General features: G+C 52.0%; 1 protein-coding gene across 1 annotated transcript; it reads left to right on the plus strand.

The window, feature by feature from the left end:
• Positions 1 to 331: 331 nt before the first annotated feature.
• LOC108147664 (probable E3 ubiquitin-protein ligase HERC2) lies at positions 332 to 24,953 on the plus strand. The gene is made up of 11 exons (XM_017274347.2): positions 332 to 2,743; positions 4,653 to 5,221; positions 5,295 to 5,843; positions 6,939 to 7,936; positions 7,995 to 8,154; positions 9,407 to 11,262; positions 11,335 to 11,708; positions 13,481 to 21,455; positions 22,244 to 22,727; positions 23,861 to 24,037; positions 24,104 to 24,953. The coding sequence occupies exons 1-11, from the start codon at positions 775 to 777 to the stop codon at positions 24,254 to 24,256; spliced, it is 15,264 nt and encodes a 5,087-aa protein (XP_017129836.2). The 5' UTR covers positions 332 to 774; the 3' UTR covers positions 24,257 to 24,953.
• Positions 24,954 to 25,510: the final 557 nt, after the last annotated feature.

Genomic DNA, 25,510 nt, shown 5'->3' on the forward strand with positions numbered 1-25,510 from the left:
ACCTAAAATGGAGTCCATATCATTAGGTCATCGGTATTCCTGTTGCGGTTTCCTTTTCTCTCCTATTAAAGTGATATTTTGTGTAACAATAATTATCGATACTTGCTAAAATGTTTATCATAACCAAAATGTACTTTAATCATAATCAAAATTTACTATTCGCCAAACCACAAACGTATTAAAATGTTTTCAAATGTAATGGGCAAATAAAAAATGATACCCATCACTTTTCAGATCCCGTTAGTTAGTGGTCACTGTACGCACTGCGTTCGTCAAGCAGTGACTTTGCCATGCAGTGACTTTAGAACACTGGCGAACGAGTCACGGGCTGGAAACTATCGGCCATCGCTAAAGACAACTATTAAATTGATTAAATTAAACGCATTCGAAAACAGCAAGTACAAACATCGGAGACTGCGAGTGCGTGTGCAAGCGAACAAAACTGGGTGACATAAACTCCGTGCGGATTAACAAAATGAGCAGTGCGGAGCAGGATAACAACGGATTATCCTGATCCTGGACGCCCAGAGTGCAGTTTTGTGCGTGCGCGAGTGTGTGTGTGTGTGTGTGTGTGTGTGCAGTTCGTGTGCCAGTGACGACATTGACCCGCCCCCGCCGCCGCCCGCCATCGCCACGCCCCCCTTTCCCCGTTTCGCTGGGGAAAATGTGCCATGCCATTGTTGTTGTTGTTGTCCGTTTCCAGGCTGAGTTGGGCCGTGGAGCACTAGGCGGTAACTAGGCCACAAGGACAAGCCCAAACCGAGAATACAGACCATGTTCAACCGCCAACCGGCGAACGGAGGTGGCGCCAGTGGCCAGTCAGCTCCCGCCCCACCCACAGCTGGAGCTGCAGCTTCTGCTGCTGCTGCTGCTACTTCTGGTGCTACATCTGCCCCGCCATCAGGAGCCATTGCATCCGGATCATGTGGAGGATCTGGAGCACCGGCCAGCCAATCGCCCGATCTCTACCTGCGTCCGCTGCCCTTCCTGGACGCCAAATGGCTGCGCGCCGATCTCATCGCCTCCCTGCGCAACGCCGCCGATGGGGCAGTGCTCTGGAACCACCTGATCCAGGACTGCGAGCTGGTGTCCTCGCCATCGGCGCCGCTCCTCAATGCCCGCGGCCAGCTGTCCTACCTGGGCGACGATGGCAAGCACTATTGCGGCGCCCAGCAGCTCAAGTGCTCCTGCTGCCAGCCCGAGTTCTGCGGCCCACTCTCCGCCTGCAACTGCGACGGCTGCCGGCCGCTGGACTCGGACACGGCCATCAAGAAGCTCACCACGCAGGCCGCCGCCCAGCAGGCGGCCCATCTCAGCCAGGCCACCGATCTGGTGCTGAGCGGCTGGCTCTGGAGCCAGCCGCCATCGCAGCAGGCGCGCCAGGAGTGCCAGCGCTCCATGATCTCCGAGCTGCAGGAGCTGGCCCTGCGCGCCGCCGGCAATTGCCTGTCCGCCCAGCATCTCCGGCAGCAGCTGTTCGTCTACGAGCGTTACTTTGTGGCCCTGAAAAGGGAGCGAGAGCGGGAGCGCCAACCGGCGGCAAGCAAACCGGATGTGGCCAGTAACACTGCCGCCGCCACCACGAGTAGCACCATCGTGGCCACCAGTAATGCCACCAGTAACAACACCACCACCACCACCACCATCATCACGACCAGCAAGGCTGCGAACATGGAGCCGCAGCCGACGGAGACGCCGGAGCATGGTGCTCTGGGTTTGGCCCGTGTGGCCACTCGGGCTGCGCTGAACTTCAGCTTCGCCTTCCTGCGACGCGCCTGGCGCTCCGGCGAGGACACGGAGATGTGCAGCGAACTGCTGAGCGAGGCACTGGCCTCGCTGCAGGAACTGCCGGAGGCCACGCTCTTCGATGCGGCCGTCGTCTCGTCGCTATGGCTAGAGGTCATGGAGCGGTCCATCAAGTTCCTGCGCCTGGTGGCGCTCGGCGACCCGATGGGCGGTCGCTGCACCGCCCCGTTGAACGACCGCCACACGGCGCTGTGCCTGCTGCTGGAGCTGGGCGTGCAGAAGGGCACGCTGGCCGCCACGCTCGAGTGCGTCGTGCTGCTGCTGCTGCTGTGGGAGAAGGATCGCGCGGGCAACGACAACAGGGACATGCCGCGCAAGACGGGCGCCCCGCTGCAGCGCATCCTGCTGCGCTACCAGAAGATCGGTGCCACGACAGGTGCCAAGGGAGTGGGCGGCATCGCCGGCGGAGAGCCTGCTCCGGTGGCCAGTGCCACCGAGACCTTCCTGCGCTTTCTCTCGCTGCCCAAGAGCAGTGCGGCCATTGTGGACCTGCGACGCGCCGCCGTCGTCATCATTTCGCACCTGGACCGCCTGGTGCAGCCGCTGATGCCGCGCTGTCTGCTCCGCACTGGCCACGGCCCCGCCCTCGCCCCCGATGCCTCGTCGTCCGCCAGTGCGTCGGTACCCCAGCAGCGAGTCTACGCCCTGGGCTGGCCCTCGCTGTCCAAGGACCAGCAGGGATTCAGCGCCGAGACGACGCTCAGCTGGAGCGGCGAAGCCACGACGGTGCCGACGCTCGCCTGCCGCTTCCAGGTCAAGCAGGTGGCCTGCTGCGAGAGCCAGCTGCTCCTCCTCAGCCAGGAGGGCAAGCTGCACACCTGGCGCCTGGCCAAGCCGGAGGCGGAGCCACTGCCCCTGGAGGAGGTCGCCCACGAGGTGTTCATCAGCATTGCCGGCCACTGCGAGGGACGCCACTTCCTGGCCATCGACAGCAACCGTAAGTTGAAGAGAAGGCTTCAGGGGAATGGGTTGTTTTTTGTCGATCAGGAGTGCACCATAAATGTTCAATTTCAATTGCACTTCTGAACCCTACAGCTGCGCTCAAATTAATAGTAGTGGGGAAATTTAAAGTGCTTAGAAACATGTATTTTAATTTACCATAATGCTAACTAAACATTAAACAAAATCAGACTTAAAAACCCTTTGATATTGTTTTACTTTTTAAAGGAAATTGAAAACTGTTAATAATTCCTTTAAATTAACTTTTAAAAATTATTCTTTTAGCAACTTGTTTTTAACAAATCAATAACTTTTTAAATTAAAAATTAAAAAAAAAATGTTTGTTTTAATATTCAAAAAAAAATTTTTTTTTATATTATAATATTATATCTATGATATAATATCCATGATAATTGTAGATTTTTATATTTGCCCCAATTAGTTTATAGTTTAAGCTTCAATATTTTTCATTGATATTTCCATAAGCTAAATCACTACAATTATTTTGACCGCAACTGTATATCTAAGGGTACTATGATCAAAACTCCGCAGGTTTCAAACATTTTCTAACAAGTTTTAGTGCAAATTGACTTGACAATTATTTCGTAACGCCGTGTTACATATACTATACAGCTGCGGTCATGAAAATACTAGTTTTTTAAGCTTATGGAAATAGCAATTATTTCAACACATTGTTAACATTGTTTCTCTAATATTATTATTTCCGCAGCTGTACATCTTTATATTTGTTACTTTACTAAAGATCATGTCTAGTGACCTGTAAACAAACTTTTAAAAAATTTAATTTTTCTTGAGAAGATCATGTTTAGATAAATGGTTTTCAAATGTTCACCTCATGTCTTTAGATATTAATAGTTTAAAATAAAATTAAAACAAATATTTCTGGTTTTCGACCTAGTAATGTATTTTAGAAATCCAATGTCAGCTTAGTTTGTTATTTATGTTGATAAGGAGTTTTCTCTTGAGTTGCAAACGAAATGGGTAGCATGCTTTTCAGCGTTAACAAATGTTTAAACTGCTACAGACTTACAACTTGTAGAGTTTACTTTACTAGATTTCCTAGTGATACGAGTAGCTTAAGAGCACTTGTAAGTGAAACCACTCTAAACCCTTTATTTCAAGTCATAGAGTGTATATCACTTAAACTTCTATAACTGGGCTTATTTGACTTGAATTTGTTTTTTTTCAAGTTGAAGGAAGTAAATATTTGATATGTTTAACTTAAAAATTAACTTAACTGGGTAGAGTAGAAAGTGATACTTTTTTATATACTTTGACCCATATATTAAATTATCTCTCTATCTATTACTTACTAGTTATGTTGTCCATAGTAAAATACTAGTAAAATTCGGGGTACCGAACCATTATCTGTTCAAAATATTTTGTGACCCCAATTTCTGAACCATTTGTCATGTTTGTCAATCTTCCATAAATAAAAGTATCTTACTATTTACTACTTTATAGTTATAGGTATTGTCAATAGAAAAATACTGAAAAAAATTCGGGGTAAAAGGGTTTGAGCTATAAAAGTTTAATTGTATTTTAATCTCTCAAATTTTAACCCCAGTTTTTGAACCATTCTCCAGTCAAACTTCCGTAAATCATAGTATCTATCTATTTACTACTTACTTGTTATACTGGTAAAATTCGGGGTAAGATGGTTGTTCGAGTTGTGGAATTTAACTTCCATGCTCCCTTTTTGTAATTTGTAAGCCCTATCAAAAACCTGGTCAAACTTTTATAAATCAAAATATCTAACTATTCTCCATTTACTATTTCTATAGAAATAAGGAAGTTTGACTGTGTATTGTGTATTGTGTATATTTTGAATTGTAACCCCAAACGCTGAACGATGTCCTCATTGCGACCTTCAATCTTCGTTGCAGACAATGCCTATTCCTGGGGCACTGGCGAGGACCACCGCCTGGGCCATGGGGACACCCACGCGCGCGCCGTGCCCACCAAGATCGCTGCGTTGGAGCAGCACTGCGTGCAGTCGGTGTACTGCGGATGCTCCTACAGTGCGGCCATCACGTGTGGCGGCAACCTGCTCACCTGGGGCCGCGGCACGTACGCCCGTTTGGGCCACGGGAACAGCGACGACCGCAGTTTGCCCACGCTGGTGGTGGCGCTGGCCGAGCACATGGTGGTGGACGTGGCCCTGGGCAGCGGCGATGCCCACTCGCTGGCCCTCACCGCCGAGGGACTGGTGTTCGCCTGGGGCGACGGCGACTATGGCAAGCTGGGCAATGGCAACTGCAATGGGAGCCTGCAGCCGATCCTGGTCGAGTCGCTGCCGCGGGTGCAGCGCGTCTTCGCGGGCTCCCAGTTCTCGGTGGCCTTGAGCCACGAGGGTCAGCTCTTCACCTGGGGCAAGGCCACCTGTTTGGGCCACCAGCTGGTGGAGCGCAGCGTGCAGGGCTGCAGTGTGCCGCGTCTGGTTACCAGTTTGCAGGTGAGTAATGCATCCATACTCCTATACGTTGTGGTATTCATCCGCTTCGCTTGCTTCGCTTCCTTTGTTCCAGCACAAACGCATCGTGGACGTGGCCGTGGGTGTGGCCCACTGCCTGGCGCTCTCCAGCAGCGGTGAGGTATTCGGCTGGGGCCGCAACGACAGCCAGCAGATCTGTCCCGCCTCCGTGTCCAGCGAACCGCTGCTGCGCATCCCCATTCTCGTCGCACTGCCCACGCTCCCGGCCAGCGGCATTGCCTGCACCAGTGGCCAGAGTCTGGTGTGGACACAGAGTTCGCACCAGGGTGTCCCGCTGCGCGCCCCCTTTGTCATCGACCTGGGTGAGCCCACGTTCCGGCTGCTCGATCAGCTGCTGGGCATGTGCAGCAGCCAGGACAACCGGCAGACGCCCAACCAGGAGAGCGAGTGCATCGCCGTGGCCTGCCTCAATCTGGTGCGCCTGCAGCTGCTCGCCCTCATCGCCAACGGCGTGGAGCCGCGCCAGGTGGGCCTGGCCAGTGGCAGTCGCCTGCTCGGCAGCCTCAAGACCCGCATTCTGGGACTGGCCGGTGGCAGCCAGGTGCTGCGCACCATCCAAGTGGCAGCACAGCAGGCACTGCAGGTGAGTGCGTCTGTTCTCGCTTTCCTGTTTAATTGCTACAGGATTACGTTAAATTAAGGAGAAGTATTTGTAGTGGTAGATAACAAAGACTTTTACTAATACAGTCGGATATATATTCGAGTTAGGTAGGACAGCGCGAACAACATCTTTAGAAATATATCATTTCCTTTGCAAAGTAATTATTTCAAGGCAACCTAAGTATCTTTATAGCATAAGCTTTTTGTTTATGCTATTGAAATGTGGAACTCTTTGCCACACTTCTTTGCAACTAAACAATAGTTGAAGACACAGACATAAAATGATTTTATAGTTTTATTAAAAGCTTATTGTAAAGGAGAATATTATGTTATTGGGATCAATAATACTAATTAGCAATGCTAGAATTATTTTAACTTAATGTGGCTAGCGCAGTAAAGAACAAAACATATACCAAACCAATAATATTCGATTGAAAGTCTGTTAACTTAGTACATTTGTAATGCCCAGATTGCACTTTTATTAGTAAAAAAAAAAGTAATTTTAAACTGACTAATTTTTTTTTTATGTTCTCAAAAGCAATTCTATAAACTAATTGCGACTTATTTTCAGTACTCCAATACGTTAATTTTATATGTTTAAAAATTTAAAAAAAAATTATACTTCCTAAAAAAACGTTTTTAATTTTTAAACATATGTAGATAACAAAAATCCTATTTGAAGTAGAGATCAACGAAATTGTACAGTCATTTTCTTAAAATTTGATTTATTTTAACAGGTGAAATTTGTCCAATAATTAACAATTTTTATTGTGCTGGAACAAAAATTAAATCAATTTGTTTGGTTGTTGTGTTTAGGGACAAGTATGCTTTATTGGTAATTGATAAATAAAATACTGTTGTGCTTTAAAAGTGTTTTCTAGTCATTTTATTTTGCCTTCGTGCTAATATTTTGACCGCAACTGTATACTTAACCTTTATTTTTATATGACTGCTTGCTATTGGAATATAAATTTTGGTGCCAGGGAGCATTTCACAATTCTAGACTACTTGTTAGGAATGCGTAGCATGCCTTCCATTGCCATGTAGACTAATCAATCAACTTTTCGCCTCAATTCAGGACGGATGGAGTGTCCTGCTGCCCACAGCAGCGGAGCGTGCCCAGACGCTCACCTCGCTGCTGCCATCGGAGCCGGGACAGGCGTCCTCCGCCGGGCACCGCTTCATGACCGACCTGCTGGTCAGCTCGCTGATGGCCGAGGGCGGCCTGGAGTCGGCACTGCAGCACGCCATCCGGCTGGAGAGCAGCTCCTGCTCCTCCGCCGACTGCGGCGACGGAGTGCACCTGCCCCTGCTGCAGCTGATCACGCGGCTGTTGGGCAACAATGCGGCCCTCTCCCAGACCCGACTGTCGCCCGCTCTGGGCAAGCATCATCAGCAGCAGCTGCAGATGCAGATGCAGCAAGAGAAGGAGGAGGAGGAGCGCGAGCAGCATGGCCACAAGCACCAGGAGCCGAGCACTAGTCCCAGTTTGAGTCTGCTGCATCGCTTCCAGCGCCTGCTGCTGGCCCACATCCACCAGGCCGAGCCCGAGGAGGAGACCACCGGTGCCGAGGCTCTGCTGCTGCAATATCTGCACGCCCTGATCCCCGCCTGCGTTGCCACCCTGCAGAAGGCCCACGAACTGGCGCTGCAGTGTCGCGAGCATCCGGCCGAACATTCGCTGGGGCCGCAGCTGGGCCAGCAAGTGGGCCACCTGGGCCGCATCCTGCAGGCGGACATCTCGGACGCCCTGCTGCACGAGTTGCTGGTGGGTTTGGTGCTGCTGAAACGCGATCGGCCCCAGTGCCTGGGCAATCTGCGGTGGGCACGGCTCTTCCTGCCGCTGCTCCGCGTCCTGGACCGACTCAATCGGGCGCTGGGTGAGGGCGAGCTACGCGACGGCGACGACATGGGCTGGCCCGGCATAATCTGCCGTGGCGGACCCAAGGGCCAGGGACCGCCGCCAGCGGACCCGGAGACTCACTATGTGCGTCGTGCGGACATGGAGAACCTGCTGCTCGACGGCACACGCTGCATCATCTTGGCCGGCTACGTGTGCGATCTGACGGGATACAGGTGAGTCACCCATCAGCCATCATGTCAACCAGTGTTCTCAATCCACAATCCTTTGCAGCTGCGAGTCGGACACACTGCGCAGCATTTTGGACTCGGGCATGGGCAAGGATCTCACGGCCGAGTTGGGTGGCCAGGCGGCGCTCAGGAGCGCCATGGAGCACATCCTGCAGCACCACAAGCTGGGCAAGTACATGGCCCAGGCTAGCACCGAAGAGAAGGTGGGTTCCCCTCTTAATTTACTACTCTGCACATAGAAAAGCACATGGGTTAAATCAACTGATTAATAGTTAAAACGATTGTTACTAGTACAAAATAAATAATTGACGGGAAAGTAGTAGTTCATCTAAAAATGATTAGGTACAAATTGTTCTCTAACTATTAAAGTATAAGTTTCTTATTTTGCACATTTCTTTTTTATATTAAAGTATTTATAATTGTATAATATATATTATATATGTATATTATATAAAATTATAATATAGTTATATAATACATTATAATTATTATTATAATTAAAATAAGGAGAACAATATCACAGTTTTGTTAATATTAAAGAATCTATTTATTTATGATAATGTTTGTTTTTTCTGTGTGCAGCTAATTTTTAAATAATACAAAACAGTTTAGGCGGTAAAAAGACTTTCTTTTAAAATCGTTTCATTAAATTTAGACAGATATTTAAATCAGAATGGTTGAATATGTGTTAATTGCAATACAGTCGAATAAAATAGTACTAAACGAAACATTTTAAAATTCCTAGCCAGATATTTTTAAATAAAAACCAAGCAATTATCTATTAAAGTACTTTTTAAAACAACAAATTAATAAAAAAAAAAAATAGTTGTTAAACTATTTTAATTGTTAAAACAGTATTCACAAACTACAAAAATAAAAGCCAAAAACCACAAAATATATTAAAAAAATGAATGGTTATTCAACTATTTTAAGTGTGATAATACTATCCAATGGTAAAAAAAAAATACAAATACATAACAGTTTTGTAAATAGTATGGTAACTATTTTTCTAACATGACTTTTTTCCTGCGTGCAGTTGTAATTTAAATAATTTTAAACATTTTTAAATCCATCGATTAAATTGAGAAAGATATATTAGTCAGAATGGTCGTATAAAATAGTAAACATGAAAACATTTTACACTACCTAGCAACCAGATATTTTTAAATAAAAACCAAGCAATTGTTTGTCAAAATAGAACAGTACTTTTTAAAACCACAACATGCATGAACAAATGAAAACCAACTTTTCAACTAATTCAATTGTTATACATTATAAGTTATATATTATAGCTTATAATAGTATATATTATAGCTTATAATAGTATATAATAGTATTCAAAGGGCCAAACAATAAAGCAATAAAATACTATGTTGATTTTACCCATGTCATTTTTTTGTGTGTATGTTAATACTAATCTTATGATCTTCTCCAATCAAATCCAATCAAATATAGTCATCGGCGCCGGGACCCAGTCGACTGACCCACTTCAGCTCGGAGTGCGCCTTGGCGCAGCTGCTGGGTCTGGTGGCCAACCTGATGTGCAGCGGACCGGCCCTGCAGCCGGCGGAGCTGCAGTGCCGCCAGCTGGACAAGTCCAGCTTGCTGAGCGGCGGTCTGCAGCTGCTGCAGCCGAGCAATCCGTTCGACGAGGAGAAGGGCGAGGCGAGGAGCAGCCACAGTTGCCACAGCACGGCGGGCAACACGCCCACGGAGCAGCCGCCGCCGCTGCCGCTGCAGCAGCAGATGCAGCAGCAGCTGGCCGCCGGACGCAGCAAGTCGCAGCTGCAGCAGCGGGCCGACGCCTTTGTCGCCGGTTTGGCGGAGGCCAGGCTCCTGGAGCCGCCGGTGGCCGCCTGGCTGGCGCTCACCGAACGCTACTGCAAGGCCCACAACCTGATGTGGCACCAGGAGTTCTCCACGGAGCATCCCGTCCAGGAGCTGGAGCGTCTGCTCAGCGCCGTGCTCATCCGGCACCAGTACTTGGGCGGACTGGTACTCAGCGCCCTCGAAGCGGAGTCGTCGTCGTCGTCGACGTCGTCGTCGTCGTCGTCGTCCCCGCCTCGCCAGCTGGCCGAGATCATACGGCTGGTGCACCAGGCCAAGTGGTCGGTGGTGCGCACGCGGCAGCAGCTCAACCGCAGCTACAAGGAGGTCTGCGCCCCCATCCTGGAGCGGCTGCGCTTCCTGCTCTACGAGGTGCGCCCCGCAATCAGTCCGCAGCAGCGTGGACTGCGCCGTCTGCCCATCCTGCAGCGACCGCCGCGATTCCGGCTGCTGGTGCGTCGCCTGCTGCAGGAGTTGCGCTCCGCGCGACAGCCAGCCAAACCAGCTAAACCGGAGGATCTGGTCAATGCCTCAATTCAGCAGGAACAGGAAAAGAAGCCGCCGCAGCCGCAGCCACAGCCGCAGCCGCAACCCAAGCTGCAGTTGGAGGTGGAGGAGGAGGAGCAGAAGCAGCAGCAGGAGGAGGAGGAGGAGACGCTGCTGCGGCGGCTCAACGAGCGGCAGATCCACGGCGAGGGCGAATTGGAGCCGGCCCTCATGCAGGACATCGTGGACTTTGCCCTGCAGGACAGCTGCGACGTGGAGACGGCCCGCCGGGCCATGTACTGCCAGATGCAGCGCTACCAACTGCGTCTGGCCGGTCTACAGCTGGTCCAGCAGCTGCTCGAGCTGCACGGCCTGCTGGACGCAGCCCAATACAGTCTGCTGAACGGCTTCCTGGGCCTGCATCTAAAGTCCACGGGCGGATCGAACGGATCCGGTAGCTCGCTACATGTCCTGGGGCAGCTGAACATGATCAGTGCCTATCAGAAGGCCCGACTGCTGCTGGCCCAGGCCCGCGTCCTCGACTGGGCGGTACGCGAACTGCGTCGCCTGGTCAACCAGGAGCAGCAGGGTCATGCCCGCGGCAAGGACAGCACCAATCTGGGCACCTATGTGCTGCTCAAGCGCCTGCCGCGCGCCCGCTTCCTGCTGAGCGTGTTCGGGCTGCTGGCCAAGGAGCTGGGCCCCAACGAACTGGGCCTATTGATCAACTCCGGCCTGCTGGGCACCGTGCTGGGCCTGTTGTCGCAGACGGGCGGCGAGGGCGTGGCCGGCGGCCAGGTGCACGGCGAACTGAGCGTCCTCTACGAGGACAGCGTGCTGAAGCAGAAGTCCAGCAAGGCGCAGCTCAGTGGGCCCGATCTGGCCAAGCTCATGAAGATCGGCACACGGATTGTGCGCGGAGCGGACTGGAAGTGGGGCGACCAGGATGGCAATCCGCCCGGCGAGGGACGCATCATCAGCGAGGTGGGCGAGGATGGGTAAGTGTGCGCTGATTTCCCCCCCGGATTCGATACCAACATTTAGCTTTCCTTTTTTCCCAATTTTCCCAGCTGGGTGCGTGTGGAGTGGTACACGGGAGCCACCAACTCCTATCGCATGGGCAAGGAGGGCCAGTACGACCTGCAGCTGGCCGACAGTGCCCTCAACGTGGCCTCGCCCACGGAGCCGGAACGCGAGGATGTCGCCGGCAGCGAGGCCTCGCCCACCAGCGATTCGCATCCATCCAAGCTGCTGCGCCACTGCGCCGCCAAGCTGCTCCAGATCCTCGCCGTGGGCACCGGCCTGCACGGCGACCAGCTGGACAAGCACGCCCTGCGCGGCATGACCAGCATGTTCCGAGCCATCGTCTATCCCAAGCCATCGATGACCGGCATCTCCCACTCGCTAAGCTGGCTCAATCTGGGCTTCATCCGAGCCATATCGGGTGAGTTCCTTTGGCCCAAGTCTTTGGCATTGCAAGTATTTATTGGCTATACACTTTAAAATATGGGTATTCGACATGGGGGCACTTGGAATTGTTAACCTAATTTAACTAGAGTCTTGTATTTATACAAATTTCGCCTTAGCGCCCACTTTGTATAGCCATCCAGGGGGGTATTATAATTTAAGGGGGTACTCTGGTCTATAGGCCTGAATTTTAAGCATTTTTTCTAGAATGAAAAAAAGAAATTTACAATATTTTTAATATACAATTTTGTATATGGCTTTAATTGACATTTTAAGAATACAAAAAAGAAAAAAAATTAAACCCAATATTCGCCATGACATGATTTCAGCCCTTGTAGAGATCAGAAAAAAAAAATTCTTCATTAGTGAAGGTGTCGTTATCATATCATTTCATATTTTTAAGTCTAAACATTCAAAATATGCCAACAAAAATCGGTTTCCTTTTTAATTTTTAGACCAGCAAAGGGGGTATATTGATAAGTCAGTAATGCATATTTCATATATATATGTATATTCTTGACCAGCGTCACTATAAGAGACGATCTATCCGTGTCCGTCTGTCCGTCCTTTTCTACGCCAACTAGTCTGCCAGATTTAAAGCATTCTGGATGAAACTTTCTTAAAAGTGTATTTTTACTGTTGCAAGTAGTATGGTATCATATAGCTCCCAATGGAACAATCGGAAAATAAGTAAAAAATAAAAAATAAACTTAAAACTTTGTTGTTTTTTAGAATTATTAGAATTGCGGTTTCAATGTATATAGTCAGTTTCCTTAATTTTCGCAATCCGAAGTTGTAATACCCTTGCAGTCAAGGGATGGATCAGAAGGAAATAAAACCAATATATAATATAAAGCATAAAATCGAAATATAAGCAAATTGCCTCGAAAACAAACAATTGCATCAAAATTTAACCGATCATCAAGATTTATGATCATGATCACTGTACCGTGTACACATGCAAAAAATACGATTTGGAAAAGTATAAGAATCCATATTTTACACTGCGCGAATAGTTGGCATAGAAGTCTTTTGTCAGTCTGTCAGATATATGGTCCAATGTCCAATATATATACATATATATAATCCAAGTGAGGTTATAGTTATGGTTTTTTCCTCGACTCCACACTGACTTTTATACCCGTTACTCCAATATTCAGGGCGTTCTGAAGCGTTCATCTTGTTTTTTTTTTTTAATTTCTATTTATTTAAAGTAACCTAAAGCTAGCTTAAGGTTTACAACTAAAAGTTTACTTGTAAGAGTATTAGTGTTATTCTGATTAGGCAGAAAGAGAACAATTTTATATTTGTTGATATGTTATATGTATATGTTTATTTGGTCAATATCTATCAATTTACACAAAAATTTCCCAAATCGAATTAACAGTTAATAGTTATAATTGAAATTGATTAACTAACTTAGCAACGGGTATCTAATATTGTTTTTTTTTTAATTTCTATTTATTAAATTAAAGCTAGCTTATGGTTTACAACTAAAAAGTTTACTTGTAAGATCATTAGTGTTATTCTGATTAGGCAGAAAGAGAACTATTTTAGATTCAATGGATGAGTTGAGTTTCTTTTTAAGGATTTCGTTGGTGGGGTGTGCTATGGTTGATACTCCATGTGGGCAGAGCGAAGGGTAGGTGATAGGGATGATCCCCCGATCCCCTGATCCCTTGATCCCCTGATCCCGCCCTATTTAAGAGAGTAATGTGAGTGCTTCCGTCTTCCCTTTTCCCCTTCCAGGCGACTGTCCGCGTCTGTGCCTGGAGCTGAGCACCCCCGGCTGGCTGGGCCACTACCTGTCGCTGCTGGAGCAGCCGGCGGGCAGCGAGGCGGGCGTGTACCGGCAGCTGCACTGCCTGCGCCTGCTGCAGTTCATCCTGGCGCAGTGGGGCGCCGGGGAGGAGGCGCGAATGCCGGTGCTGGTGCACCAGCTGTTTGCCACTTTGGGCCGCATCGCGCTCCACTGTCCCGGCGACGTCAGTCTGCTGCCCACGGCGGAGGGCAAGGCACGCGTCCTGCTCACCGCCTCCCACTCGGGCAGCGCGGCCGAGGAGCTGGTGGCCCTGCTGCGGCGCCTGCACACACTGCCCGCCTGGAATCCGGTCATCAACTCCTTCCTGGCGCAAAAGCTCTGCGTGGCCGCCGAACTGCTGGCGGAGCACTCGGTGCACTCCCTGCACTCCGTACATGCAACGCATGCAACGCCGCTGGACAGCGAACAGGTGTTCGTGCTGGGCGTGCTGGGTGCCATCGGTGGCCATGATCTGCGTCCGCGCGTCGGTCTGCACTGCTTCCACGAGGGCGGCCACATGGTCATTGCCAGCTTCACACCCAAGGGGCGATGCCTTTTGGCACCCGACGGTGGCGGTGGCGGTGGCATGGGAACTGCAACTGCAACTGGAACGGGCAGCATCCATGGATTCGTCAAGGTGCCACTGGCGGCGGTGATGCCGCATCTGGACCACAGCGTCTTCAGCCTTAGCCGACTGCCGATGAACGAGATGCTGCTGAACGCGTGGACGGTGCTGCTCTATGGCCCGGCGCCGGAGGTGCGCGAGCAGCTGCCCACCAGTGCGGATGGGCGTCTCGACCTGGCCCTGCTCCGCGCCCAGCAGCTCCAGATGGCCGTGCTGCACACAAATGGTGTGCTGTACCGCCACCAGGCCGCCCTGCGTCGCATCCTCAAGCAGCGCGCTCCGGCGGTCAGCATTTATGCCTCCACCACTGATGCGGATGCGGCTGCTGATCCCGATCCCGATCCCGATCCGGATCCAGACCGCAGTGATGCGGGGGAACAGGAGCGGGAGCGAGAGAGGGAGCCATCCACTGGCAGTGGCAGCGGCCAGGAGGCCCAGCTGCTGATACAGTGCATCCTATTGAGGGCCACCCAGGCATCGCCGGTGAAGGCCTGCTACAACTACATGGATCTGGCCACGGCGGCGCTCAACTGCATCCAATCGCTGGCCACGCAGGCGCACCAGGAGCTGAGCGATGGCGGACTTGGGCCAGCCGATGGCCACTCGCTCATCCCCCAGCCCACGATGGTGCATGGCGTGCCCGTCTACAATGTGGCCACGGTGGCCAATGTGGCCAGGAAGGCGGAACAGAGACCGCCGCAGAAGCTGGAGATGGACCCAGTGGAGGTCAAGTCGAAGTGGACCGATGCCCAGCTGACCAACCAGATCATGGAGATGGGTTTCACGCGACGCACCGTGGAGCTGGCCCTCAAGCAGCTGTCGTTGCAGGCGGAGATCATGCCCACGCCCGAACAGATTGTCCAGTGGATTCTCGAGCATCCGGATGTGTGTGCCAATACCATTGAGGAGGACACAATGCCGCTGCCAGCCTCATCGTCCCACGATCCGGAGGCGGACTCGGACAACGAGTGTCCCAGCTCGAGTGCCTCGACCTCCTCCTCCTCCTCGTCCTCCTCCTCGTCGTCCTCCTCGGACACAGTGGAGGGTCAACCGGTGGCCAGTGAGGCCGCTGCTCCGCCCCAGAAGTTCCAGTCCCGCAAGGATTTCCAAACCGCCGATCTCTATGCTTTGTATGTGCGCGGACTGGTGCGTCCCGGGATGACGGTGCGCTGCTGCCGCGACTTCGAGGAGATCAAGCTGGGCGACATGGGCACCGTGCTCATCGTGGACACCGAGGGACTGCACGACCTCAACGTGCAGGTCGACTGGCGCAACCATGGCAGCACCTACTGGGTCTGCTTCGTCCACATCGAACTCGTTGAGCTGCCCGCCCAGTCCCAAACCCAGCCACGCCCCCCGCCCATCGCGGTGGGTGCCAGGGTGCGTCTGCGCAGCTCCTCCCTGCGCTACGGCCTTCTATGCCAGCTGCGTCTGGGCCGGAGTCAGGCCACTGGAGTGGTGAGATCGGTGCAGGGCAAACAACTCACCGTCGACTTTCCGGATCAGGATCAGCAGCCCGCCTGGCAGGGTCACATCAACGAGGTGGAACTGGTTGCCCCCCTACCCATGGCCGACTCCTGTGGTGGCCATCAGGAGCAGCAGCAGCAGCAGCAATTGCTGGCCAGCAGTAGCAACAACAATAGCAACAGTAGCGATCTCATCGAGGACTGGTCCCGCTGCATCCGCTCGCTGACCGTCAGCTCCAATGAGGCGGCCGCCAAGCATCTGCTGAACGGTAGCAATCAGCCATGGCAGAGCTCCTCCAGCGGTCCGTGCCGCCACTGGATACGGCTGGAGCTGCACGACCGCATCCTGGTGCACAGTCTGGAGCTGCGCGTTAGCGCCGAGGATCACTCGCATATGCCCTCGCTGCTGGAGATACGCGTGGGCGAGTGCGTGGACAGTTTGAAGGAGTACACATGGATACCGGTGCCGGCGGGAGCCAGTCGGGTGGTGCTCATGCAACAGGTGCCCACCTACTATCCGTGGGTGGAGGTGGTGGTCAAGCAGTGCCAGAACAACGGCATCCAGTGCAAGGTGCATGGCCTGAAGTTCGTGGGTCGCCGCCAGCAGCCCGACATCCAGCACATCCTGGCCAATGCCCAGTTCCTGGCCAGCGAGTACAGTGCGCCCGGCGGCACGGGTTCCGGATTGGTCAGCACATCGCTTGGCGATCCGGACGCCGGCATGGCCGCCGAACAGGATCTGCCCTGCACCGTAATGGTGTGGGGCCTCAACGACAAGGAGCAGCTGGGCGGCCTCAAGGGCTCCAAGGTGAAGGTGCCCACCTTTTCGCAGACCATCAGTCGACTGCGACCCATTCACATGGCCGGCGGCTCCAAGAGCTTGTTCATCGTCAGCCAGGATGGCAAGGTCTACGCCTGCGGCGAGGGCACCAACGGACGCCTCGGCCTAGGGGTCACCCACAATGTCCCGCTGCCGCACCAGCTGCCCGTGCTGCACCAGTACGTGGTGAAGAAGGTGGCCGTCCACTCCGGCGGCAAGCACGCCCTCGCCCTCACCCTCGACGGCAAGGTCTTCTCGTGGGGCGAAGGCGAGGACGGCAAACTGGGTCACGGCAACCGGACGACGCTGGACAAGCCGCGTCTCGTCGACGCGCTGCGTGCCAAGAAGATCCGCGACGTGGCCTGCGGCTCCTCCCATTCGGCGGCCATCAGCAGCCAGGGTGAGCTCTACACCTGGGGCCTGGGCGAGTACGGTCGCCTGGGTCATGGCGACAACACCACCCAGCTGAAGCCCAAACTGGTGGCAGCCCTCGCCGGCAAACGAGTAATCCAGGTGGCCTGCGGCAGCCGGGATGCCCAGACGTTGGCCCTCACCGAGGACGGGGCCGTCTACTCCTGGGGCGACGGTGACTTTGGCAAGCTGGGACGCGGCGGCAGCGAGGGATCCGATACGCCGCACGAGATCGAGCGACTCTCCGGCATCGGTGTGGTGCAGATCGAGTGCGGAGCCCAGTTCAGTTTGGCCTTGACGCGCGCCGGCGAAGTGTGGACCTGGGGCAAGGGCGACTACTACCGTTTGGGCCATGGCGGCGACCAGCATGTACGCAAGCCGCAGCCCATCGCCGGATTGCGCGGCCGGCGGGTGATCCATGTGGCCGTCGGCGCCCTTCACTGCCTGGCCGTCACGGATGCTGGGCAGGTGTACGCCTGGGGTGACAACGATCATGGCCAGCAGGGCAGCGGCAACACGTTCGTCAACAAGAAGCCCGCCCTGGTCATCGGCCTGGATGCGGTGTTCGTCAATCGCGTGGCCTGCGGCAGCTCGCACTCCGTCGCCTGGGGTCTGCCCAATGCCTCGCCGGAGGAGGAGAAACGCGGACCGGTGCCCTTTGGCAGCACCCGTGATCCCCTGGGCGGCAGCAGCCTGGGCATCTACGAGGCCGAGGAGGCACTGCAGCCGGGCGCCACCAAGCCGGACGGCCGTCCGCCCCTCGCCGGCAGCCTGAGTGAGAGCCTGTCCGCCCTGGAGACGCCGGCGGCCAGGCAGGCGGCCCTGGGTCATGTGCTGCGCGCCATGAGCATTCTCCAGGCGCGCCAGCTGATCGTGGCCGCCCTCACCAGTCACAGCAAGGTGAACTTCAAGGAGAGGGCAGGCGGAGCGGGAGTTGTCCAGGAGGAGGAGCCCCACACCAGTGGCTTGAATTTGATGGGTGGTGGAGCACTGGTACAGCATCTGCCGGAGACCATTGCCCAGGGCGGTGGCGAGGCGCCTGCCGATGCCGCCGATGCCGCTGATGCTGCACTGCAGGAGCACAGTCCGGATCCGGGCATGGAGGTGCCTGCCCTAATGACGGCCACCACCGCCCCCTTGACGGCCGGACCACTGAGCGCGTTCCAGAGCCTCACCGGATCGCTGTCCATGTCGGGATCGCTGTCGAGCAGCGCCCTGCCCAATGCGGCGCACAAGCACTCGAGGATGTCGGCCAGCGCCATGTCCGTGATGGCCGCCACCATGACGCAGCAGCAGGAGGAGATGCTGGCCCACATGGGTCAGCTGCAGGAGATGCAGGAGATGCAGGGCCATGGCCATGGCCACGGGCTGGATGACTTTGGCGGACTGCTGGGCGAACCGGAGGCCAAGTCGCTGGTGGAGCTGCTCAAGCTGGCCGTCTGCGGACGCTGTGGAGCGGCGAGCACGGCGCAGACAATCGCCGACACGCTGATCTCGTTGGGCGCCGGGACGCCGGCCGTGGCAGCCATGCTGCTGGAGACATGCATCACGGAGCTGGAGGATCTGTGCACGTCGCGCCACTGCCTGGGCAAGCTGCCCAAGCCGGTGATGCAGGAGAGCGGTCATCCGTATGTGGACAATGTGAATGTGACCGGCGTGGTGCGCATCCCGGGCGCCGAAATGTTGCGCCTCGAGTTCGACAGCCAGTGCAGCACGGAGAAGCGCAACGATCCGCTGGTGATCATGGACGGCTCTGGCCGTGTCCTGGCCATGCGCTCCGGACGAGAGTTCGCCCACTGGGCACCAGAGATCCGGGTGCCGGGCGACGAGCTCCGCTGGAAGTTCTCCTCGGACAGCTCCGTAAATGGCTGGGGCTGGCGCTTCTGGGTGCACGCCCTCATGCCGGCGGCCACGCTCGGCGAGAGCGGCTCGGATCGGGCCGTGTTGTCGCAGCCGTCGATGGCCCTGGTCATGTCGCTGCTCGACTCCCGCCTGGCGCCCCGCCAGACCGGTGTGCTGCTGCGTCTGGCCTCCGCTTTGGCCGCCTGCTCCCAACTGGGCGCCCTCAGCACGGCACAAAGGATCTGGTCGCTGCGCAAGCTGCATGCCGTGCTGCTCCTGGAGCAGGCACCCCGACCACAGGATCCCTCACTCTCCGCCCTGCTGCAACCCCTCATCCCTGAGCTGTTGCGGCAGTATGAGTACGAGGAACCGCAGGTGCGTGGCGGCATCCATCTGATGCACTCGGACTACTTCAAGACCCTGGCCGCTCTGGCCTGCGACATGCAGCTGGATGCCACGCTGCCAGTTCAGGCTTCTACCGCGGCAGCCACCTCGGCAGCCAGCACCACTGGCGATGTGCACAAGTGGGCGTGGTTCAAGCGCTACTGCATTGCCGTCCGGGTGGCCCAATCCCTCATACGCCGGACGGAACTGCCGCGTCCCTTTTGCCTGGAGGTGCGCAAGAAGTTCGCCGAGATGTTGCCCAGTTCCACGACTTCCAATTGCCAGGGACAGGGTCAGTCCTTGGTCCACACTGGTGGCCAGTCGCCCGGCCTGTCCATGCTGAACTCCACCACATCGCTTTCGTCCAGCACGGCCAGCAATGTATCGCCACCGCCGCAGGAGCAGCAACAGGATCATCACAATCATCATCATCAGCATCATCAGCATCATCATCATGTGGAGTGCTGCAGCAGCAACAGCAACAGCATACTGCAGCATGAGGATCATGCCCTCTTCCAGGCTCCCCACGATGCCCAGCTGCTGCAGTGGCTCAACCGACGGCCCGACGACTGGGCATTGAGCTGGGGCGGAGCCAGCACCATCTACGGCTGGGGACACAACCATCGCGGCCAACTGGGCGGCCTGGAGGGCAGCCGGATCAAGACGCCGACGCCATGCGAAGCGCTCAGTCTGCTGCGTCCGGTGCAGTTGGCCGGCGGTGAGCAGTCCCTGTTCGCCGTCACCCCCGATGGCAAACTGTTCGCCACCGGTTACGGATCCGGCGGACGACTGGGCGTGGGCGGCAGCGACAGTTGGGCCATACCCACGCTGCTGGGCTCACTGCAGCATGTGTTCGTGAAGAAAGTGGCCGTGAACTCCGGCGGCAAGCATTGCCTGGCGCTGACCACCGAGGGCGAGGTGTACGCGTGGGGCGAGGGCGAGGATGGGAAGCTGGGACACGGCAACCGGATGAGCTACGATCGTCCCAAGCTGCTGGAGCACCTGAACGGCATGAGTGTGGCGGACATTGCGTGCGGCAGTGCCCATTCGGCGGCGATCACGGCCAGCGGACATGTGCTCACCTGGGGCAAGGGACGCTACGGACGGCTGGGACACGGCGACTCCGAGGATCAGCTGAGGCCCAAGCTGGTGGAGGCACTGCTGGGCTATCGGGCCATCGACATTGCCTGCGGATCCGGCGACGCGCAGACGTTGTGCATCACGGACGACGACAATGTGTGGAGCTGGGGCGATGGCGACTACGGGAAGCTGGGACGCGGCGGCAGCGATGGCTGCAAGCTGCCCTACAAGATCGAGAGTCTGGCCGGTTTGGGCGTGGTCAAGGTGGAGTGCGGTTCGCAGTTCTCGGTGGCGCTCACCAAGTCGGGGGCGGTGTACACCTGGGGCAAGGGTGACTTCCATCGGCTGGGCCACGGCTCCGTCGACCATGTGCGACGGCCCAAGAAGGTGGCCGCACTGCAGGGCAAGAAGATCATCTCGATAGCCACCGGTTCGCTGCACTGCGTCGCCTGTAGCGATGCCGGCGAGGTCTACACGTGGGGCGACAACGATGAGGGGCAGCTGGGCGATGGCACCGTGACGGCCATCCAGCGGCCACGGCTCGTCTCCGCCCTCCAGGGCAAGCACATTGTGAAGGTCACCTGCGGATCGGCGCACACTCTGGCCCTGTCCACGTCGCAGCTGAGCGAGCGACTGCGTCCACTGCCCAATCCGCCGCTGGAGTACGACCTGGTGCGGGATTTAGCGCCCGAGGCGCTGCATGCCCGCCTCATCCTGCTGCATCACTTCTCGGAGCTGGTCTGTCCCTGCCTGGCCATGCTGCCCATTGCCGGCGATTTGAGTCTGGGCGCACTGAAGGACGTGCTCGTGTACAACATCAAGGAGGCGGCCTTCCGTAAGGTCATCCAGACGACGATGGTGCGCGACAAGCAGCACGGACCTGTGATCGAGCTGAACCGCATCCAGGTGAAGCGGTCGCGTAGCCGCTGCAACGGACTGGCCGGCGTCGATGGGATGAAGAGCGTCTTCGGGCAGATGGTGCAGAAGCTGCCGCTGCTCACCCAGGAGGCACTGGCTCTGCCGCATCGCGTGTGGAAGGTGAAGTTTGTGGGCGAGAGCGTGGACGACTGCGGCGGCGGCTACAGCGAGTCCATCGCCGAGATGTGCGATGAGCTGCAGAACGGCAGTGTGCCGCTGCTGATCAACACGCCCAACGGACGCGGCGAGGCGGGCGCCAACCGCGACTGCTTCCTGCTCGATCCCACCCTCTGCTCCGTGCTCCAGATGAACATGTTCCGCTTCCTGGGCGTGCTCATGGGCATCGCCGTGCGCACCGGATCGCCGCTGAGCATCAAGTGAGTAGCGTTACTTCTCTTGATTTTAACTTAATTTACTCCGTCATGGAGTGATTCAAATCATTACTTTACTTACTTCAAATCATTGATTTACTCAGTCATCGAGTGATTCAAACCATTATTCATTAACATGATCTACTTGATCTGATCGAAATAAGAACACGATCTTAACTTTAACTTAACTTTTTACTCAGTCATGGAGAGATTCAAATCATTAATCATCAACATGATCTACTTGATCTGATCTAAATAAGAACTTGATCTTAACTTAATTTACTCAGTCATCGAGTGATTCAAACCATTATTCATTAACATGATCTACTGATCTGATCGAAATAAGAACACGATCTTAACTTTAATTTAACTTTTTACTTAGTCATGGAGTGACTCAAATTCATAATCATTCACATTATCTACATGATCTGATCTAAATAAGAACTTGATCTTAACTTGATTTACTCAGTCATCAAGTGATTCAAACCATTATTCATTAACATGATCTACTTGATCTGGTCTAAATAAGAAAAGCTCATGGGGCTTATGACTCGCATAACTCCTTTAACCCATGACTTCTATGGATCATAGATTCGCATTACAAAACAACGCAGCGCAGAGAACATCGAACCGCGAATTCTTTAGAACTAAAGGATACCCACTACTTCACAGTTGTCATAATTGTCTTTGATTAAGTTAAATAACGATTTTTGTGAATAAGCCGTTGGTGAAAAGTAATACAAATAAATTCATACATCCTTTTTGCCCTTTTTTTTTTTTTTTTTTGCTTTCAGCTTGGCCGAGCCCGTCTGGAGGCAGCTGACCGGCGAGGTGCTGCGACCCACCGATCTCACCGAGGTGGACCGCGACTACGTGGCCGGACTGCTCTGCATCCGCAACATGGACGACGACACGAAGCTGTTCAGCGCGCTGGAGCTGCCGTTCTCGACCTCCTCGGCCCGCGGACACGAGGTGCCGCTGTCCACGCGCTACACGCACATCTCGCCCAGAAACCGGGCCGAGTACGTCCGCCTGGCCCTTGGATTCCGGCTGCACGAGTTCGACGAGCAGGTGAAGGCGGTGCGGGACGGCATGTCCAAGGTGATCCCGGTGCCGCTGCTCTCGCTCTTCTCCGCCGCCGAGCTGCAGGCGATGGTCTGCGGCTCGCCGGACATCCCGCTGGGCCTGCTCAAGTCCGTCGCTACCTACAAGGGCTTCGACCCGAGCTCGGCCCTGGTCACCTGGTTCTGGGAGGTGATGGAGGAGTTTACCAACCAGGTGGGTCATCCAACACCCTTCTACAGTCTGCTCGAATTCGGATTCGGATTCGAATGGCTTTTCTATTCGGATTTCCAGCAAACATATACAGCTTAGGTCAAAATATTAGTCCTCTTTTAAATTGGGAAAGGAGCAATTAAGAACAGTTTCAAGCAACATGCACAACTTTTTCTAAACTAAATGGCAAATATAACAAAGGATATTTTAAAACAGAAAAGTATTCCAATACAAAGTGCAGTTGAACGAGGATTTATAGTTATTTTCTTAAATTAAAAAAAAAATACATTAAATATGGAATATTTAAAAGAGAATTTTAAGAATTATTAACAGTTTTAATTTTAAAAATCAAAAGTTTTATTTGAATTCATTCTAAGCTTATGCAAAAAGTAACCAATAATAGTTTGAAAGCATCTTTTAAACAACTTCTATATCCCGCGTTATGTTAAATATGTATTTTAAAATGTTTATAAAATAGATTTATACTATTTGTTTTTTAGATCTGAGATATTAAATATCTTTTTTATCCAATACAAAGTGCAGATGAATGAGCATTTATAGTTGTTTTACCATATTTTTATAAAATAATTTATACAGTATATTGAAAGGTGTATTTTAAGAAAGTTAAAATCATAGTATTATTTAAGCTTATGCAAATAGCAATCAAAAATAGTTTGAAAGCATCTTTAAAACAAAGTTTATATTATATTTATAGATTTTTAAAATATATAGAATTTTTTTTTAGATTTGTAGTTTTAAAAATAGATCACATCTTTAAATCTTTTTTAATTCAATACAAAGTACACATGAATAAGAATTCTTAGTTATTTTCTCACGACTTTATAAAATTGTTTCAAACAGTATGTTGAATAGTTATTTTAAAGAAATTATTTTCAGTTTTCATTTTCCTTCAAAAACCAGAACAATATAAAGGGTTTTTTTTATTCAATTTTGTTAATTGAAAAAAAGGCATTATGATAAATTGTATTCTTTAAATTGTCCAATACCTTAAGGGTAACTTTGTGACCATTTTAAATTGTCCCACTACTATTAGTATTATTTTGACCACAACTGGTAATCTATTGCTGTGAATCTGAGTACTGGGGATTACTAACTTGCAATTTCAACACTTTCAGGAGCGCTCACTGTTCCTGCGCTTCGTCTGGGGCCGCACCCGCTTGCCACGCACCATTGCCGACTTCCGAGGACGCGACTTCGTGCTTCAGGTGCTCGAGAAGAATCCGCCCGACCACTTCCTGCCCGAGAGCTACACCTGCTTCTTTCTGCTCAAGATGCCCCGCTACTCGTGCAAGGTAAGACCAACTCGACAGTGATTCATGAAGATTTTATTAATGCGAATTGAAACACCTGACTTGCAGGCCGTGCTGCTGGAGAAGCTCAAGTATGCCATCCACTTCTGCAAGAGCATCGACACGGACGAGTACGCACGCGTGGCCATGGGCGAACCCACCGAGGCGACCGGCAGCGAGGACAACAGCGATCTGGAGTCGGTGGCCAGCCATGAGGGCTGAATTTGAATCACAACCGGAGTCAGTACCAGAGCCAGTACCAGAAGCACTGTCCAACCAGCCCAAACTGACCCAAACTGAACAAGCTGAACAAGCGAATACCCGAACAAATACAGCAAAGGATCGGGGCGGGGATCGAATGAATCTCCCAGCTGATCCTTATGATCCTCACCACTAGGACACACGAAGCCTTCAAGTTAAACCCACAAACGCCACACGTACACATATATACACGTATAAACATATATTTTAAATTAGCACTTGAATCTGAGCAAGACGACGAATCGAGCGAAAGAGACGGCATCTAAAAGAGAGAGAGAGAGAAAGGAATAACGATCGTACGATCGCGTAATGAAACCAAAAAGCAAAGCGTTAAAGTTATTTCCATATTATATTATATATATATATATATATACATATAAATTTAAATATAAATGTTAGTTGAAGTCCACTCATAATTATACACAAGGCTTAAACGTTAGACGCAATCCAATCCAATCCAAACAATCCATTCCCATATACCCCAAATCCGAATCCAAATCCAGCCCAAAACAGTTAATAAGCTAATTGATATTGATAACCCCGAAAAACACAAAAGGGCTAATGATAAATTATTCAAAAGTTGGATGCGCCCACAAGGCGCCGCAAAGAAAAACTCTATCTGAACTAAACTAAACTGAAGCTAAATAAAATATTATAAAAACCAATATACATCGTTTTTTGGTATTTTTAATTTAAAGATAACGATTAAGTTTAAAAGGTTTAAACCCTAATTATTTAGGGGAGAGGTGCTATTCCGCCAGGATTTTTTGCAAAGCTAATTTTGTCAATAAAATTCATATTTCTATTCAAATTTTGTTGTGTCATTTGATGCGGTAGGAACTGAAATTAGAATTGCTATGGTAAAATAATATAACAACGGTACATTCGCCACTAAAAAAACATTGAGATAAATAAAAGAAAACGGATAAACATATTTTAATATATCCATTTATTTTCCACATAAACTTAAAATTTTAGTAAAAAAAATATGAAACATTTTATAGTTGGATTCAATAGCCAAATATTTATTTTTACTACGCTATTTTCTTATCAGTGCAGTTGATGGATTTTACCTAGTGGCGAAATAGCCTTACTGGGAGAGCCACATAGAAAAAAAAGTGATAAGAAATGCTACTCGTTTTGAGGAAATTCCATATCAATTTTCGGTCTAGATACTTGGCATAACACTTTGATCTGTTCGAGTATAGAGGAAAA

The sequence above is a fragment of the Drosophila elegans genome, unplaced genomic scaffold (genome assembly GCF_018152505.1).
Source record: "Drosophila elegans isolate 14027-0461.03 unplaced genomic scaffold, ASM1815250v1 contig_149, whole genome shotgun sequence".
Taxonomy (NCBI): Eukaryota; Metazoa; Arthropoda; class Insecta; order Diptera; family Drosophilidae; genus Drosophila; species Drosophila elegans.

Bases quoted from the DNA above. Each gene is read 5' to 3' on its own strand.
- LOC108147664 (XM_017274347.2), top strand. From the start codon at position 775: ATGTTCAACCGCCAACCGGCGAACGGAGGTGGCGCCAGTGGCCAGTCA. The intron at 5,222-5,294 runs GTGAGTAATGCA...CCTTTGTTCCAG, and splicing joins GTCTGGTTACCAGTTTGCAG to CACAAACGCATCGTGGACGT. The intron at 11,263-11,334 runs GTAAGTGTGCGC...CAATTTTCCCAG, and splicing joins AGCGAGGTGGGCGAGGATGG to CTGGGTGCGTGTGGAGTGGT.